The sequence below is a fragment of the Lupinus angustifolius genome, chromosome LG17 (genome assembly GCF_001865875.1).
Source record: "Lupinus angustifolius cultivar Tanjil chromosome LG17, LupAngTanjil_v1.0, whole genome shotgun sequence".
Taxonomy (NCBI): domain Eukaryota; kingdom Viridiplantae; phylum Streptophyta; class Magnoliopsida; order Fabales; family Fabaceae; genus Lupinus; species Lupinus angustifolius.
Genome location: NC_032025.1, coordinates 20,513,055 through 20,530,315, shown reverse-complemented (window position 1 = coordinate 20,530,315; position 17,261 = coordinate 20,513,055). Strand labels below are relative to the sequence as shown.

The following is a 17,261-nucleotide window of genomic DNA, read 5'->3' as shown; positions in this document are numbered from 1 at the left end:
AATTGTACCATGTATGATTTTGTCATAAAAAATGTCTTATAAAATTTAATATTATAAGTGACGAACTATATACCTAAGTGAATCACTTATGCTTACCGTGTACAATAATTCTTTTGGTAACAAATCAAATCAGACTATCAACGAGTGTTGGTTCAAATGGTATATGCTTGATTCTCCATAAAAGGTCTTGAGTTCGAGTCTTGTGGATGAGAAAAATATCCGCTAGAAAAGTTAGCCCTACATACATGTAGATGTTCCAGTTCGGACATAATTACCTCCCGTGCGAGAATACACGTGAGAAACAAAAAAAATTCAGATCAGACCATGTAAGTTTGGTTGTAGTAATTAGTTTCTTGTTTGTGTATTGATAGTAACTGGAATTGCAAGTGAAGTTGAAATAATTCAGATTGGAAGTTTTTTCTTTATTTCACATTTTTATCTGCATTGAATCTTGACTAATGTCCATCAAAATTTGTGAGTAACGAGAAGAGTAATATAACATGTATTTAAATTATACCTAAAAAACGAGATATATTTTATAGAACTTATTTCTAAACATCTCTAGATTATTGTTTTTAGGGACTAAATCTTCATATACCTTGAAAATCATAATTTAGATAGATTGATAAACATTTCAAGTCATATTTATTTTTATGGATTTACATATGTTCACAATGTTGAAAAGTATTAATTTTCTTCTTTATAAAATAATATAGTTTATTTATCAAATTGTGGGGATGAAATGAATGAATAATTTATCAGAAAATAAATATAAATACACTATCATCATATTATTTTTGTTGTGTAAGTTCTTATTCCAAGTTTCCAAAACCTAGCCCCAAGCTTTTGGATGGTAGCTCTAACAATTTTTAAAATTTAAACTTGTCCAACCTTATGAAATGGGACCCACTTATTTATTTATTTCTCAATGATGCATTGTTTTCTATCAATAAAAATATTTTTGTTTTATCATCATTAGTATGAGATAACATATAAGATATTGTCTCTCAAACAAGTGATACCTGTTATAAGATGAAAGTCTCTTAAATCGGCATTTTTTCTTTAGTTGTGGTTATGGAGAAGTTTGGTAAAGTATTTGAACTCAAGATAAACCTTCATAAATAAATAAAAGTGATTAAAAGTTTATGAGTAGTTTATCAAATTGAAATTACAATGTATTTATTATGAAAATATAGCTACAGTTGTGGTCACAATATTATTGCAAAAACTCTTAAAACCACAATATTATAATTGTAAAATTCAATTTAAGACATTATGGAAAATGCTAAAGCAAATGTTTATTAATTAGTTTTGTAAATAAAAAAGTTGTTTTATTTATCAATTGGACAAAGACTTTTTTCAAAAACCCAAAAAGAAAGTGTTTATTAGTTATTTTTGTAAATAATAAAAGGGTCCAATTTCTACTTTAGTTACAACTAAAAATGTTAAAAAAAATGAATCTCATATCGTTTTTGTTGTAGGTACCTCATGCATAAGGCATTGAATAGGAAGCTAGTTTTCTTTAATATTATTTATATTTAATTTTTGTTTTAGTTTCTTTGAAAATTGGATTTATATCTTATTAATAATTACTTGTTTTTTTCCCTTCAAGTGATTTAACAGTGTGATATATAGACATGGAATTTTTTTATTAGGTCCAAATAATATTTATAAAAGTCTATTTTTTTTAACTTTGATAACTAAACCTTTTCTTTCAAGTCTCACTCAACCAATTTCAATGAAAGAAAAAAAAATGATGGAGTAGATCTAAATTTTAAAAATCACTTTCAATTGTAATTAATTTAAATTTAGTTAGAAAATCATCCTTTCATAATATATAATTTTTTATTACAGGAACTGATCATGAGATTATGGTTATTATTCATATTTATTTACCTTTTTTATTAATTATCTTTTGCTAAATGTATTTAATTATCAAAATAAAAATAAGAAAAAGTTAAAAAGTTTGAATAACCATCTTTCAGACCAACAATATATTGGTATAGTAATGTAAGGCCCGCTAGATTGTCGGGATAACCAAAAGATGAAGAGCTCGATTCCTAAGGCAATACTTATTGAAATGAACAATCATACAATCCGAAAAAGATTAATTCATTATCCACAAAGCGCGAAAAAAGAGAGGACACCAGAAATATTGTACTGCATTCTGCACTGTATCCTGAAATACTGAAGCTATGATTTTGTAGGGTCCATGTGACAAGAGTCCGTACAACAAGTAACTGTATGTGACCTTTTTAGTCATTTCACTCACTCATACCATTCACCACACCTTATATTTGTTTTCCTCATGAACATTTTCCCACTCCATATAATCATCTTTTTTTTTATATCTTAACTAATCTAATATTTTAAATTGTATTTTGTTATTATAATTAATGAGTTAGGATCTTCTCTATGAAGATACAAGTGATCGCTTTTACACTTATATATATGGTAAAAATATCATCTCGTTATTTTTTTGGGGATAAAATGTTAAATCATTGTATATTTTTCTATTGTTTTGGGTGTACTTATCTCTCCATTAATGAAGAGATAGCAAATCACAATTAAAACCATAATAGTCATATTTTTTCTCTTGTTTTAGGTGTACTTGTCTCTTCACGATATCTTCTTGACATCAATTGTCACTATATTAGTCATATTTGCTACAATTTTCTACAATTTGCACTAAATATAATAACAAACTAAAATATGAAGACCACACATAGTTTATAACTCTTATAATTAATAAGATTAAATACATATTTTGGTTCCTCGAAATTCTCATCATTACTAATTTGATATCTCAAAACTTGAAAACCACAAAATAGTAATAAAAAATATTAAATGCGAGTTAAATTAATTTTTTTAGGATTAAATCAGTCTTAATAGACACAGCCAAAAATGACTAACATCCATATTCAAAATCATTTTAAGTTTTTCAATTTTTGAAAGACCGGACGAAAATGTTGTTCCTTTTGAAGATTGTGGTAATGATTTAATTATATTTTCCTTGCAGCAACATAACCACATATATTGAGACAAAACATTAGTGTTCAGGTCCAAAAAAATGTATGAAGAAAATGGTAATTCTTTTGATCCAAACCCAATGATGGTACAAGGTACTACAATAACAGAAAATCACTGCTACTCTCAAATCAATTCAGTGTCAGAAGCAACAATGTCTCAAACTTGTGCAACAAAAACCAACAACAATAACACCATTGCAGAGAATGTAGGTCTCTCTATGGAAATCATAACATCATACCCATCATATTCATGTGAAGTTCAACAAGATCATGCTATCATTGCAACAACAACAACAACAACTTCTGCTACCAATGCAATGGAATTGGATTTTGACATGGAAAACAATAACTTCACTACTACCCATTTGGTTGAAGAAGATTTAACTAACAACAATAATCATGGTTCAAGTCAAAATCTTTCCTTTGACCAATGTCACAATCAAGATATAAACTTTCCTTCTTATTACCCAAAACCCACACCAGATCTTCTAAACTTTCTTCATTTGAGTCCAACAAATTCTTCATTAGGAAACTCATCTATTTCCTTTGAAAACCAACCTCACAATAACAATAACAATGGCACTTGGGTTGGTAATAATTGTAACTATAATCCTATTGGGGTATCTTATGATCCTTTCTTGCATTTGAATCTTCCAACACAACCAAGAAATGAACCTTTGTTTCAGTCTTTAGTATCTCATGGATATAATGTGCCAAGAAATGATTTTGTGTTTGGAGATGATATAGAAGGAAGTGGAATTGGTGCATTTCAAGGTTTTGAGAATGGGGTTATGGAGTTAAGTACTCATGATGTTGGAAAAAGGAGAAGAGGGAAAAGTACTAAGCAATTTACATCTACAACTGAGAGACAAAGGAGAGTGGATTTGGGTGGAAAATTTGATGCTTTGAAAGAACTCATTCCAAACCCTTCAAAGGTACTATTTTTTTTGTTTGTACTAAGTTTTTGTTTCATCCATGTTTCATTGCTACTATAAATTTGTAACATATTAACAAATATATCATTTGTTTCATTTAAGTTTCTATTTTATAAAATTATCATATCAATTAGGACCATGCATAACTAATATTTGATTCACCAGCATTACCATTTCTAAATCTTTTTCCAACAACTTTGGACTACTTTACTATTTACACAAGAAAGTATTTGCATATATAAGTTGTCACTAAAGAACAGAGAAATCAGAAATAGGAAGCAATAGAAATTATGCTATCTCATTTTTTTGGTGAATTTTTGTTGTGTGAAAAAATATTGTTGAAAGGTTCTTATTCATGTGTTTGAGAGATTAATGTTTTTTATGTTGTTAGAAGGTTCTTATTTATGTTTTTTTTATAATTAGAGAAGTTTTTTAACCAATGGAACCTAGAGTATATATGTTCAAAAACCCAAAAATGAATCTGTTTATCAACTTCTCTTAATAACAATAAATTTCCTATAGCAAAATTTGTTGTTACATTTTTCATAGTTTTCTTAGAATGTTCATAAATTGTTGACCTTGCATTTTCTATTTTTGTTTTGTTTTGGTGAAACCACTGAAACTAAGAGTGATAGAGCATCTGTGGTTGGAGATGCTATTGACTATATTAAGGAACTTCTAAGGACAGTGAAAGAGCTCAAAATATTGGTTGAGAAGAAAAGGTATGAGAAACAAAGGATGATGAAGAGACACAAGGTTGAAGAAGGTGATGTTTCCAATGAAGGGGACTTGATGATGAATGCAACTAATAACCATTCCTATAATGAAAGCTTAAGGAGTTCTTGGATCCAAAGGAAATCCAAAGATACTGAGATTGATGTGAGGATTATTGACAATGAAGTTACAATAAAGCTTGTTCAAAGGAAGAAAATCAATTGCTTGGTCTATGCCTCTCAAGTTCTTGATGAACTCAACCTGGATCTCCAACATGTTGCTGGTGGCCACATTGGTGATTTCAGCAGCTTTATGTTCAATAGCAAGGTTTGTCTAGAAATGGGCATTTAATTTCAATCTCCAAAATGTTTCTTGTACACTACAGCGCCACACTTTAACGATACTCGAAAGTGTCACGTTGCATTTCCTGCAATTGCGGGAAAATGCGGCTGATGCAGCCATAACTTTGGCAACAATGTTATTACAGAGATTCCTAAAACCATAATATTGTGGCCGCAATTGTGATATACATATAACAACGCTCTTTCAATTTCTTGTGTTTGGTTATGAATACATATTGTCTATTAAAGTGTGATTTTTTTGTACTGGAGCAGATATGTGAAGGTTCCTCAGTTTATGCTAGTGCCATAGCCAACAAGCTTATTGATGTTATGGACAGAAATTTAGCAGCAGCTTGAGTGTTCCAACAACATCAATGTGTGCTGTGGTTGTTTCTATGAAACTTAGACTTTGACTGCTTTTTCTTTCTTCACTTTCTCATTAGTATCTAATATCTATGTTCCTTTAATTTCACTTGTGGGTTTGAAATCTAGTGACTTTATGACATTTCAAAGAATTGACATATGTAGTTACAAATAGGAACTTATATTAGTTCAAATGATGTTCTACATTAAAATATCAAAATGTTAAATGTTTTACTTATATTAGTTTGCTACATGGTTAAATGGTGCATATGATATATTTACCTTAAGTATTACTTATGACAATATAATACCATGTTTGGTAGTGCTTCTTGATGGACAATTTTCTTCTTCTTTACTACAAATTTTTTGTCGGCCTGTTTACAAGATAAGTTTTGAAAAGAAAGGAAGGGAAAGAGAAGACTTCAGAATTATCTTACCAGTATATTTTATAACTCTTAACTTCCATTTCTCTTCCTTCGCCTCCAAAAACCAACTCACAAATAAAGTATTCCTGAATTAGATTCTCAAATGGTAATAAATAGCATCAGACTAATTTCTTAGTAACATTCTTTCAAAAAAATTCTAAATTTTGAATATGTTCTTCCACACACCAAAATTCCTTTTATTTTTAGTCCTTAAACTTGAGTGATGATAACATTTATGTTTATAAGGACCACTATATACATAGACATGTCTTTCACAAACCAAAGAAAATCATGTGAGATCTTTTTATTCCTTCAATTTTGCTCCATTGATTATCATATTAACCATTTGCTCGACTTCTCCAACATAAAACCAAATTATCTTAGGAAGAAGAAAATGATGGTGCGTGAGCCAATTGGATCGTGCCACGTGTCTTTGGTAGAAATTTCGTTTTTAAAATAATCGATAACATAGGAGGGTGAATGAAATGAAAGGATGATTCTAGTATTATCCATGATGGAAAGATATCACTCAATATCCTCTCCATTAATGGAGAGACAGGTGCCACACAATATCACACAAAAGGCAACATATGATAACACTTTTATCCTTTTGGTTACTATGAAATCACATTTTTGGCATAATAATTGTCAGTTTGCAGAGTACACTAGAATAAAACATTCAAAAACAGTGAGTCAATCATGAACCTCACTAATATATTTCCATCATCTGAAGTATATCTCAATGTTTGAAATACCAGAATACTAATATGCCTATAACTCAAAATCATACAGTCAACAAAGTTTACATTGGAGCCAGCACAAGTACCAGATAAAAGGAAGGTGTAATTCAACAGTTTTCATAATGGTGAAAACAAACAATTTGAATGATAGAATTTGGCTTTACCTCACTTATACATGCCCCGAGCTCGGCTTCAGAATCTTATATAGAAGTGCAAGAACCTTTCAGATCATTCAGTTACATATGGAGAGCTTGCCTGTACACTCGTCCGCTACCCCGTAATCAAGGCTGAGCTCTCTCATCGGAGGGATGTTCTCCAACGCAAATATCATAATGTGAGGGAACATCAAATTGTTATGATCATACAGAACAAACTGAACAAACACATTTGGGGTTGAACTATGGCTCATATAGCAAGCAATATTCCTCATTGTTGACACATCAAGAGAAAAATCTAAAGGAGGAACTGATGGATGTGATGGACGGACATAATCAGAGTATATCTGAGATATATCCCCCCATTCGGCCCATCTCTTAGAAAATTGATTAGGATGTATCGATGAATCGCAACCATTCATTGTCAAAATTTGTGCTTGCTCCCTAGTCAAAATAACCCCTGCATACTCACAGATAAAAGCACCAGCATGAATAAGGTCCAAGGACCTAACTCCCCAACCTGTCTGTGTAGACCTAAACACTTCCAACCTATTCTTTGGCCCCTTTTGTGTAACACGATTGCGGCAATGAGGAGGACAACGGCAAAATGGTCCACATTCAAAAATCAAAGGCTTCCCTCGGACGAGACGCCCATGTTGATTATATGGAAACTCACTTCCATTTTTCATAAAGCAAAAGCAGTCATGAGCGCAACCGTCCACGCAATCACAACCAGTGGCCTTCCCACTTTGATGGAACACAAATTGAGGAAAAGTAGTCTTGGTAATATACTCAAAACAAAGAGGATCCCGATTGTCATCTATGTCATTAAAAAGCCGGACAGGGAAATTCTCCTTACTGTTTGAAATATCTACAGAGAGACAATGCATGGGATTGAAATCAATTCCACTCCTCCTAACATCCCTAGCTTCTTTAAGAATAGCACTACCCATCTTCTCTTGCCCTTCGATTCTCCGAAGTTTATACTTATAAACTCCAAAACCAGATCTCCCCACATCAAACCAGCAATCAACAATCTTATACAATCCATCATAAACATAAACCTTACCGGACGACGATGCACTTCCTTCGTACCTCACCCCGCGAATGACTCGCACCTCAATCCCATAATGCATACTCCTTTCCAGTGCAAGGTTCCCTCCCTCCAACTTCTGATGAGAAGCATGTCTATAAGAATTCTTCTCTTGCCCACCTTGACCAGTGTACACTATAACTTCACCATCATCCAAGTCGTCCTCGTAACCACCCGAAACAATAACACTAGTAGCTATCGGCTCGCCATTGGAGCTCATACTACCAGGAAGGTAATCAATCCCAGCCTGTATCTGACCATGCAACCCGAGAACACACAATTCCATCCTAAACAAGAAAACATCACCAACATCTATACCTGGAATCGCGCCAACTATCCGCTTATCGCGGTTCAGCCACAAACCTTGATCCCTCATCAACGAGGCTGCCCTCAAGTCCCCTCGAAGACGCGGCCTCCTATAACTCTTGCTGCCACTTCCTTCTATCTCTCCACTCCCTGCAGCAGCCATAGCAGCAATCACTCTCTTCTTCTCTTCAACAGCAGCAGCCACTCTTTTCTCATCCTCAATCGACGTCACGACACGAATCGACTCATAAACCATCCTAGTCTTCCTCACCACCTCCCTGAAATGCACCTGATCCTTCACTCCAAGATCCATCGCCCTCATGAGCTCCTTCATTCGGTTCGGCTTTCGCCTCGGCGTGGTGGTTACCTCAACAGCCTGACCCTGAGGTGAACTCACTGCAACAATTGCACCTGCATTGGGGTCTACATGGTTTGAATTTAAAACCGGGAAATTCAAATCATCAAAACCATTCTCCAAAATTGGATCAGAAACTGAAACCTTAACATCAACAAGGTGAGAATCAAGGTCATAGTGAAAATCATCATCACTCCCGAATTGTTGGTGAAGTGTTTTACCGAATGCTTCACGGAAGAGATTGGAGACTCGACAGAAGTCAGAGTAAAGTTGAAGCTGCTTTTCGGCATCGTCTTCTTCTACTTCGGAGTCATGGTGTGGGGTGAGGAATTCATCGAATGGTTCAGGTTTGGGTACTTTTAAAGCTCCTCCGGGAGAAGCGGTGGTGGAGGAGGTGGTGGTGGTGGTGGTGGAGGTGGTGGTGGGAATGTGGAAGTTGTTGTTGTTGTTGTTTGGAGTGTGAAGAGAGAGAAGAGAATCCATGAAAATGGAGTTATAAGATATTTAGAGAGAGAAATGAAACATTAAATAAAATATATTGGAAGTGTTGTAGTAATGATGAAGATGATGAAAGAAAGGGAACAAGAGTGTGTGTGAAATACAACAATTTTGGGATTATGAGAATTCAAATCTTCCATTCTCCGCAAATACGGCGTTAGTCTAATAGTATAAGATCTCACTAATTTTCGAGACTGAGGGTTGGAATGACAATAATTGGAAGCGGAAGTCACGAACCTCGAAATATATTAGTTCCTTACCAAAAAAAATGTGAGAAGATTATTGTCTATCACTAACTCATTATTACCAATAAGATTTTAAGAAATAAGTATGAAATAAATATTAAATTAATTTTTTAAGTTAATAGTATTATATGTGATAGTATTTAATTGGTTGTTAATAGAGAGATATAATTATTTTATCATAGATGATTTTTGTTTATATAAGAGTATCTCCATCCGAAATACCAACTTCATTTTTTATTTGAGTCATACGTAATATTTTATAATTTAATACATGTTTTTAGAAATTAAGAATAACATATATTTTTTCTTAATGATAAATATTATTCTTATTCTTACTTGGGTCTCCTATCATATTCAATAAGATTCTTGTGAACGGCAATTATTGGGAGAAATAATCACATACACAAAAAGAGATTAATTTCTTACGTGTAAAGATATCATATTGAATAACCTACCATATATTTCTCTCTCATTCTTTTACCTTTTTGGTCGACATTTTCTAATAAGAATGATCATAAGAATATTATTATGGAATAAGTATTCTTAATAATAAAGAATCTCAAAATAAGAAATAAGGGGGAAATATTCTTATTTTAATAAGAATATTATTAGAATGAGCCAATGAAGATGTTCTAAGCACTTTGTTGCAATATTGTAAAAATCAATACTGGCCGATTTTTATTTAAAATTAATTTTTTAGTGAAAATAAAAAATATTGATTTTTTATTAATTTTTCAACATTAATATATTATATATGTAACTTTATCGATATGCAGTTTAATTAGTGAATCATTGGTTTAACTAGTATTCTGATTGGTTTAATGACCGATATGATATTAATAACATTGTTTTCTTAATAATCAGATATTTTAATAATATCTATGAACTATTAAAGTAAATATACTCATATAATCAACATATCATTAATCATTCATTTGTATTAATTATATTTAAAAAGTACTATATCAATAATATGAATGATAATGATGTACTAAATGTGTAAATCTTTATAAAAGTCAAGTCAATCATTTCTTATTAATGCATAATTGATTACTCATATTTTATCATTATTAATTATTTAAAAAATATATAAATATAATGTATGAGGTACTAGTTGGATATAATTTTTACACTAATAATATATAATATTACATTTGTTATTTTTTAAAAATAAATACAAATTCATTTGTTTAGCTTTTTCTACAAGTTGAAATCACATTATGTTCTTTATGGGAATTTGCCTTCAATATTTGAAGGTTTGTAATGATAACATGCAAACCACTTTAATTTATTTAGTAATTAAAAATGACATTCACATTTCATGTCTTTTACTATGTTTATAAAGTGTTGTGTTTAAAGCTTTTTACTTGTAAATATATTATACAGTAATTATTTACTATTACATTTTTTAGATAGTAAAATAACGATTCTTTTATAAAATGACTGATATTATAAAATGTTGACTAGTCTTTACTATTAAGATGGAATGTTCACTACTAAAATTTCAATAAAATAAAACAATAATTAATTTCTAAAAGGACTAATATTATAAATTATAAAACTAACAATGAACTGTATAGGGTAATTTGTAATGGCAAAGAAGTAAATCTATTTTTTTCTGACTTATACAGTGATTCTTCTCTATTGAATGAATTAACTACTGTTAAAATTTTGATAAAGTAAAATGATGATTCATTTTTAAAATGAAAAATATTATAAAATAGATGATTATCCATATATCTAATTTGTGATGGCAAATAAGCACATAGGAAATGTTTTAATTTTTTTAATTTAAATATATTAAACTATCATTATTTTCAATTAAAATTAAATATTTACTATTACAATTATGGGAAAATTAAATAATTGTTTTTTTCTAAAATGGATGAAATTTTAAAATAAAGAATGAAACACATGTCTTAATTTGCATAGTTATGAAATCAATACCATATTGGTATGCTCAACTAAAAATGAATCGGTCTACATATCGGTAGGTAGTGTGGTACAATAATTATATTAATCATATAATAATTCTTATCAAAATTGGTCATACCAACCGTATTTCATTTAATATTATAATTTTTTAGGAAAGTGACTTAATATTTATTTATATAATATAGTCGGTCATCAAACCACGCATTTTATTTTAGCAAATGGTATAAATAAAATTATTTATCATATTTTTTATTAGTTTTCTAATGTTAATGTTAATAATATATGTATATATTAAATTTCACTAATATACAGTTTAATTAATAAAATATGGTTGAATAGTTATATTATCATACTCGTACCCAATGACGAATCTAAGTCTCGGGGGTAGGGTATGTAATATATGTTAAAAATTAAAATAATAAATATCGTCATACATAAAATGATGAAAACATGAATGTTAAAATCACAAATTTGAAATATAGCTAATACACACTTCATAATTAATTTTTACGTGACTTCATATTTTTAAATCGATGAATGATCAATTCTTTATTAATGTTATTGAATAGATCTCACTCAATATAAGTCACTATGTTTTTACAAACTTCATACCTAGAAACACTCTTTCTACTACTGTTGTGAAATTATTGTTAAATTCAAAAGAAAATAAATTAATGTGTATAAAATGTGTCTTCCACTTTTAACCAACTTTTTGAAAGATTATTGATTCATTTTAAAGATTATATCAATAATATAAGTCTTAAGTTGATTATCAAATATTAACAAATTAGTTTATCGAAAATCATATATCTTCAACACATCTTGTAAAAACTATCGATGTATACATTTGTGATTTATTATCTACTTTAGACGACGATTAATAACTAATAGATAGATGCTTACATAATGATGAATAAACAATGAAATAGAAAATATATAGATAATATATAATTTTTTTCAATTAAAGATGACATTGTTTGTGCACGTACCTAATCGATATTAATAACACTAATAATTTATTATTGCAAAAAGGAGCAAGAAGCACTTGTTATTTAAAAATATTTTCTGGTAAATATATTAAAAATTACTATTCACTATTAAAATGAATTGTTTACCATTAAATTTTTTTGTAGAATAAAACATTTTTTATTCTAAAATGACTAATATTATATATTATAAAATAGACGATAACCCTATACTGTATTTTGCAATGACAAAGAAGGAAGTATGAAATGTTTTTAATTATTTTTTAATTGTACAATGGTTATTTTATATTAAAATAAAATTTTATTCAAAATTGTGATAAAGTAAAATGATAGTTCATTTCTAGAATTAAAAATATCATAAATACATGCTAATCATATATCATAATTTGTAATTCCAAAGAATTATAATTTTTTTAAAAGAAATTCACTTATAAATGTATTATACAATAATTCATTTATATTAAAATGAATAGATTACTATTAAAGTTTTCATCAAGTAAAATGATGGTTCATTTCTAGAATGAAAAGTATTATAAACAATGGATGATCATACATCCTAAATTGTAATGTCAAAGAAGTATATTACTTATAAATGTATGATACAATAATTCTTTTATATTCAAATGAATTGTTTACTATTAAAAAATATAAAAATAAAAAGATGGTTATTTTCTGAAACACTTGATATTATAAAATAGAGAATGAACCATATATCATAATTAGTAATTTCAAAAAACAAGAAGCAAAAGCTTTTTTTTTTATATTAATTGTAAATATATTAAACAATGATTAATTTATCTTAAAATGAAATTTTACTTATAGAATCTTGATAATAATAATAATAATAATTTTCTAAAATGAATAATATAAATTATAAAATTGACGACGAATGTATATCGTAATTTTTAATGGCAAATAAGTAAGTAGCATATATTTTTAATTTTTTAACTTGTAAAATGATTCATTTCTATAAAACTTAATAGTTTATTATTATAATTTTGATAAAAGAGTAATAATTCATTTCAAAAAATGGAAAATTGTAAAATAGACAATCATCTATTTTGTTATGAGGGGAGCAAGATATAACTTTTTTTAATATTTTATTTTTGAATATATAAAAACATTTTAGAAATGAAATACTTATATATTTTAATCATTTTTAATATATATTAATATATATATATATATATATTCACAAATAAAATATTTTAAATACGTTTGTATCTTGCTTCTCCTCCATAACAAAATAGATGATTGTCTATTTTATAATTTTCCATTCTAGAAATGAATCCTTATTATTCTATCAAAGTTATAATAATAGACGATTAATTTTAATTGAAATGAATATTCTAAATTATAAAATTAAAAGTATATGCTACTTACTTAATTGTCATTGAAAATTATGATGTGATATATATAAATAAAGGAATGGTTCTTTTCTATTACAATGAATTGTTTCCCATTTAAAATTATGAGAAAATAAAAAAACTAGTTTACTACTTTATTCTGAAACAGTTGATATTATAAAATAGAGATTTGATCACGTTGTAATTTTGTAATTGAAAAGGAAGAAGTAGCAAAATTTCTTAAAATGATTTATTGTAGAATATTCATTTCAATTAAAATTAAAATTTCTTAAATTTCTTAAATTTCTTAATCACATAAGCAAGAAAGTACACCAAGAATTTTTAGACTTAATCTTCATATAGTATCTAATTCATGCAAGTATTTTCTAACTACATACTCAATTGTGAACTTATTAGTTTAATCAATTCATATGCCAATAAGTGGGAAGTGTGAACTCTCAATAGTGTTGGAAGCGATTAAGTGTATATCTTTCATGAGCATGTAACAAACAAACACGAAGTAAGTTTTGGTATTATCTCTTGTTTTTAATCAAGATGATAGATAATATGTATCACTAAGGTTATAATATGGTTGGGCTACAAAACGCTTGGTTTTACTGGATACAAAAAACTTTCTAGTAGCCTAAGAGAGCACTATTAAACCTATTATATTCTTTCTACTTGCATTCTAAGCTACTTTGTTTCCCTTTTTCGTTTCTTTTCCCCTACCACTCATCTTTTATTTTGCACCCTTTCTTGATTTTTTTAGAGTAATTCTTTTTTATTTTCTATATGAGTGGTGGTCATAATACTTTTTTCCAATATCCATACATCAATTTTTTTGTTCTCCCCAACTTGTTTATGACTATACACTTTACTCTATTATCCTAATAGAACTAGGACTAGATAATGACATTTTAATCTAGCATAAGGTTACAATTAATAGAAATTTCAGGCTCAAAGGGGCTAGCAAAATATAATGATATTATTAGGACATGTTTAGGCCAATGGTTATCAAAATAATTGTCTTGATCATTTCCAAAAAATTTCTATAATCTTATATCATGTTTTTTATATGCAAACAAAACAAAAAGTGCAAGTTGTCACAACATTTTTCAGAATATCATATCACAATGTATATTCACATCTCACTTTCATTCAACTTACTCATACACTTCTTAAATTAAGGCAACTTCATGTTTATCATTTCAATGTTCATAGAGTTATAGACTAGAATTATCTTACACATTTGGACATCACACATATAATAAGCATGTCATTCTTAGGCATTCAACTTATCATGCAAGAAAACAAGTTATTCATGCAACTCAATCATTTAGAAGCCAAAATACAATACATAAAAATCCAACCATGTTAATCAACAAAATCTAAAATTGGAAAATGATACTATACAAATTGTTTTTGCTTTCCAATTTGGCTAAGTCCACCCCCTCTGCGGAGTATGGACTGTCCTTAGTCTAGCAAAATAATTGTCAATCTGCACACTAACAAAAACATTAAAAACCTTAAAAATTTAAAAGCAGAAGCAAATACAATATTGAATGTAAAGCGCTGGGTTGCCACCTAGGAAGCGCTCGTTTAACGTCAATAGCTTGACAAGTTTACTATCATGATATTTATGTGTTCGCTCCTTGTACAAAGATGAATTATAGGCATGGAGCCTGAATTCGTCTAATTGGTGCATTTGAATTATACGCTTGTCACCAACCAAGTTCTCATCAAAGTTCAAGAACATGATTGCCCAATAAGCCTTATGGGCTAGCTCTACCAGTAAATGGAAAGACTTGCCATAAACGAGCTGAAATGGGCTACACCCTATAGGTGTTTTGAAATTTGTCTGATATGCCCAAAGAGCACCGTCTAGCTTAAAGGACCAATCCTTCGAGATGAGGAAACAATTTTCTCATGAATGTGTTTTACATCTTAGTTGGATACCTCAACTTGCCGATTAGTTTCAGGGTGATAAGGTGAAACTACCTTATGATTCACTCCATAGTATTTTAGGACCTTGGCAAGCTGGGTACTGTAGAAGTATGAATTTTCGTCACTCATGACGACTCGTGGTGTATCGAATCGGTTGAATATGTTTTCTTTAAAAAATTCATTATTTTGCCATCAATAGTTGGAGAGGCTATTGTTTCTATCCACTCTGAAACATAATCCTCCCCACAAGGATATACAAATTAGAATGAGAGGATGAAAAATGACCCATAAAATCAATACCCAACAGTCAAAAGCCTCAACTTCTAGGATATTGTTGAATGACATTTGATTGTACTACCCAATGCCACCCATACATTGGCATGCATTACAACTCTGCACATGCAAATGTGCAACATTGAAGAGAGTTGGACAATAGAAGCCAAATTGGAGAACCTTAGCAATGGTCTTCTTACCATTATAGTGCCCTTCATAGGGCGAGTTGTAGCAATGCCAAAGTATGTTTTTAGCTTCATCTGGGCCTATGTACCTGTGAAATAGCCCATCAGCTCCACTTCGTAACAAATGTGGATCATCCCACAAATAGTAAGTGACATCTCGGAGAAACCATCTCTTTTTTTGCTAATCAAACTTGAGAATAATCTCAGTCGTCTTATAATTGGCCAAGTCTGCAAACCATGACCTCTCTCGGATATGAATCAGTTTCTCATTGGGAAATGCCTCAACAATTTCCCTCTCATTTGAGGTCACCTCATAATTGACCAACCTCGAAAGGTGGTCAGCAACCACTTTCTCTTTTCCGCTTTTATCATGGATTTCCAAGTCAAACTCTTGGAGCAACAAGACCCTAGAAATGGATAACATATCCTCTATCTCAAAAAATGTATCACTTCATGCGTCACATACTTGTAATTGGTTGAAAATATATGTAAGTTAAAAATTTAATAATTAAATATTTTTCTAACCAATCATAAGCAATGACACATGAAGTGACACACTTTTTAGGACATAAATTATTATCCCCTGGAAATGTTACAAGAGTTACATGATGGTAATTTATTAACATTGTTAATAGCTATATTCAAAGTTAACTTAATTTTATCATTAGTTCTTTTGTATAGAGTTGTCAGAAAATAATTCAGTATCATTTTCAAATAACTTTATCGGAAAAACAAGTAACTGAATGAAGTTATTTCCATTTAGCATCCAATTTTTTTTTTATAAAATCACTTTTTGATAACTATTCGAAATATATATTTTTATTAGTTCTTTCAGATAAAGTTATTTAAAAGTGCCATTAAATCAATTTCGGACCACTCTTTCTGGAAGACTTACATTTTTGAAGTACTTTTCCAAATATGATTATACAAAAGTGATTTTGTAGTACTTTTGGAAAATCACTTTTGGATAGCCATATGTAGAAATTAGTGGGGACATTTTAAGGTTTATGGGATACATGAGGGGACACAATAATGGGATGGTAGTTTAGATTTCTCATTAATAACTTCCTTTGGTTTAAGTGAAGAAAATGGGTAGGGAGAAATAAATAGAGAGAATTTTTATATTGTTTGGTAAAAGAAAAATAAGAAGAGAAATGTGTGTTTTATTCTCTTCCTTTCTTCTCCTCTCATTTTCTTCTCGAGTTTTAATGGAACGCACCTATTTCCCTTCTTTCTCTTCTCTCAACTAAAGGGGAGAAACTTCATATTTCTCTTCAATTTCTTTCTGGTCATTTCTCTCTTCTTTCCTAAACTCTACCATCAGTTTTATAAGAAGTGTGGGTTTTATAAGAACCGCCATCAGTTTAAAAGGAACACATCCCCTATCTCACAA

General features: G+C 29.7%; 2 protein-coding genes across 2 annotated transcripts; one reads left to right on the top strand and one right to left on the bottom strand.

Moving 5' to 3' along the window:
- Window positions 3,596–5,563, top strand: LOC109330962 (transcription factor bHLH10-like; the record flags this gene model as incomplete). Its single annotated transcript, XM_019565226.1, has 3 exons — window positions 3,596–3,964; window positions 4,592–5,005; window positions 5,293–5,563. Coding segments are annotated over 3 exons (867 nt in total), but the record flags the coding sequence as incomplete, so codon positions are not given.
- LOC109330961 (histone-lysine N-methyltransferase family member SUVH9-like) lies at window positions 6,486–8,884 on the bottom strand (the record flags this gene model as incomplete). The annotated part of the gene is given in 2 exon segments (XM_019565224.1): window positions 6,486–8,836; window positions 8,839–8,884. Coding segments are annotated over 2 exon segments (2,103 nt in total), but the record flags the coding sequence as incomplete, so codon positions are not given.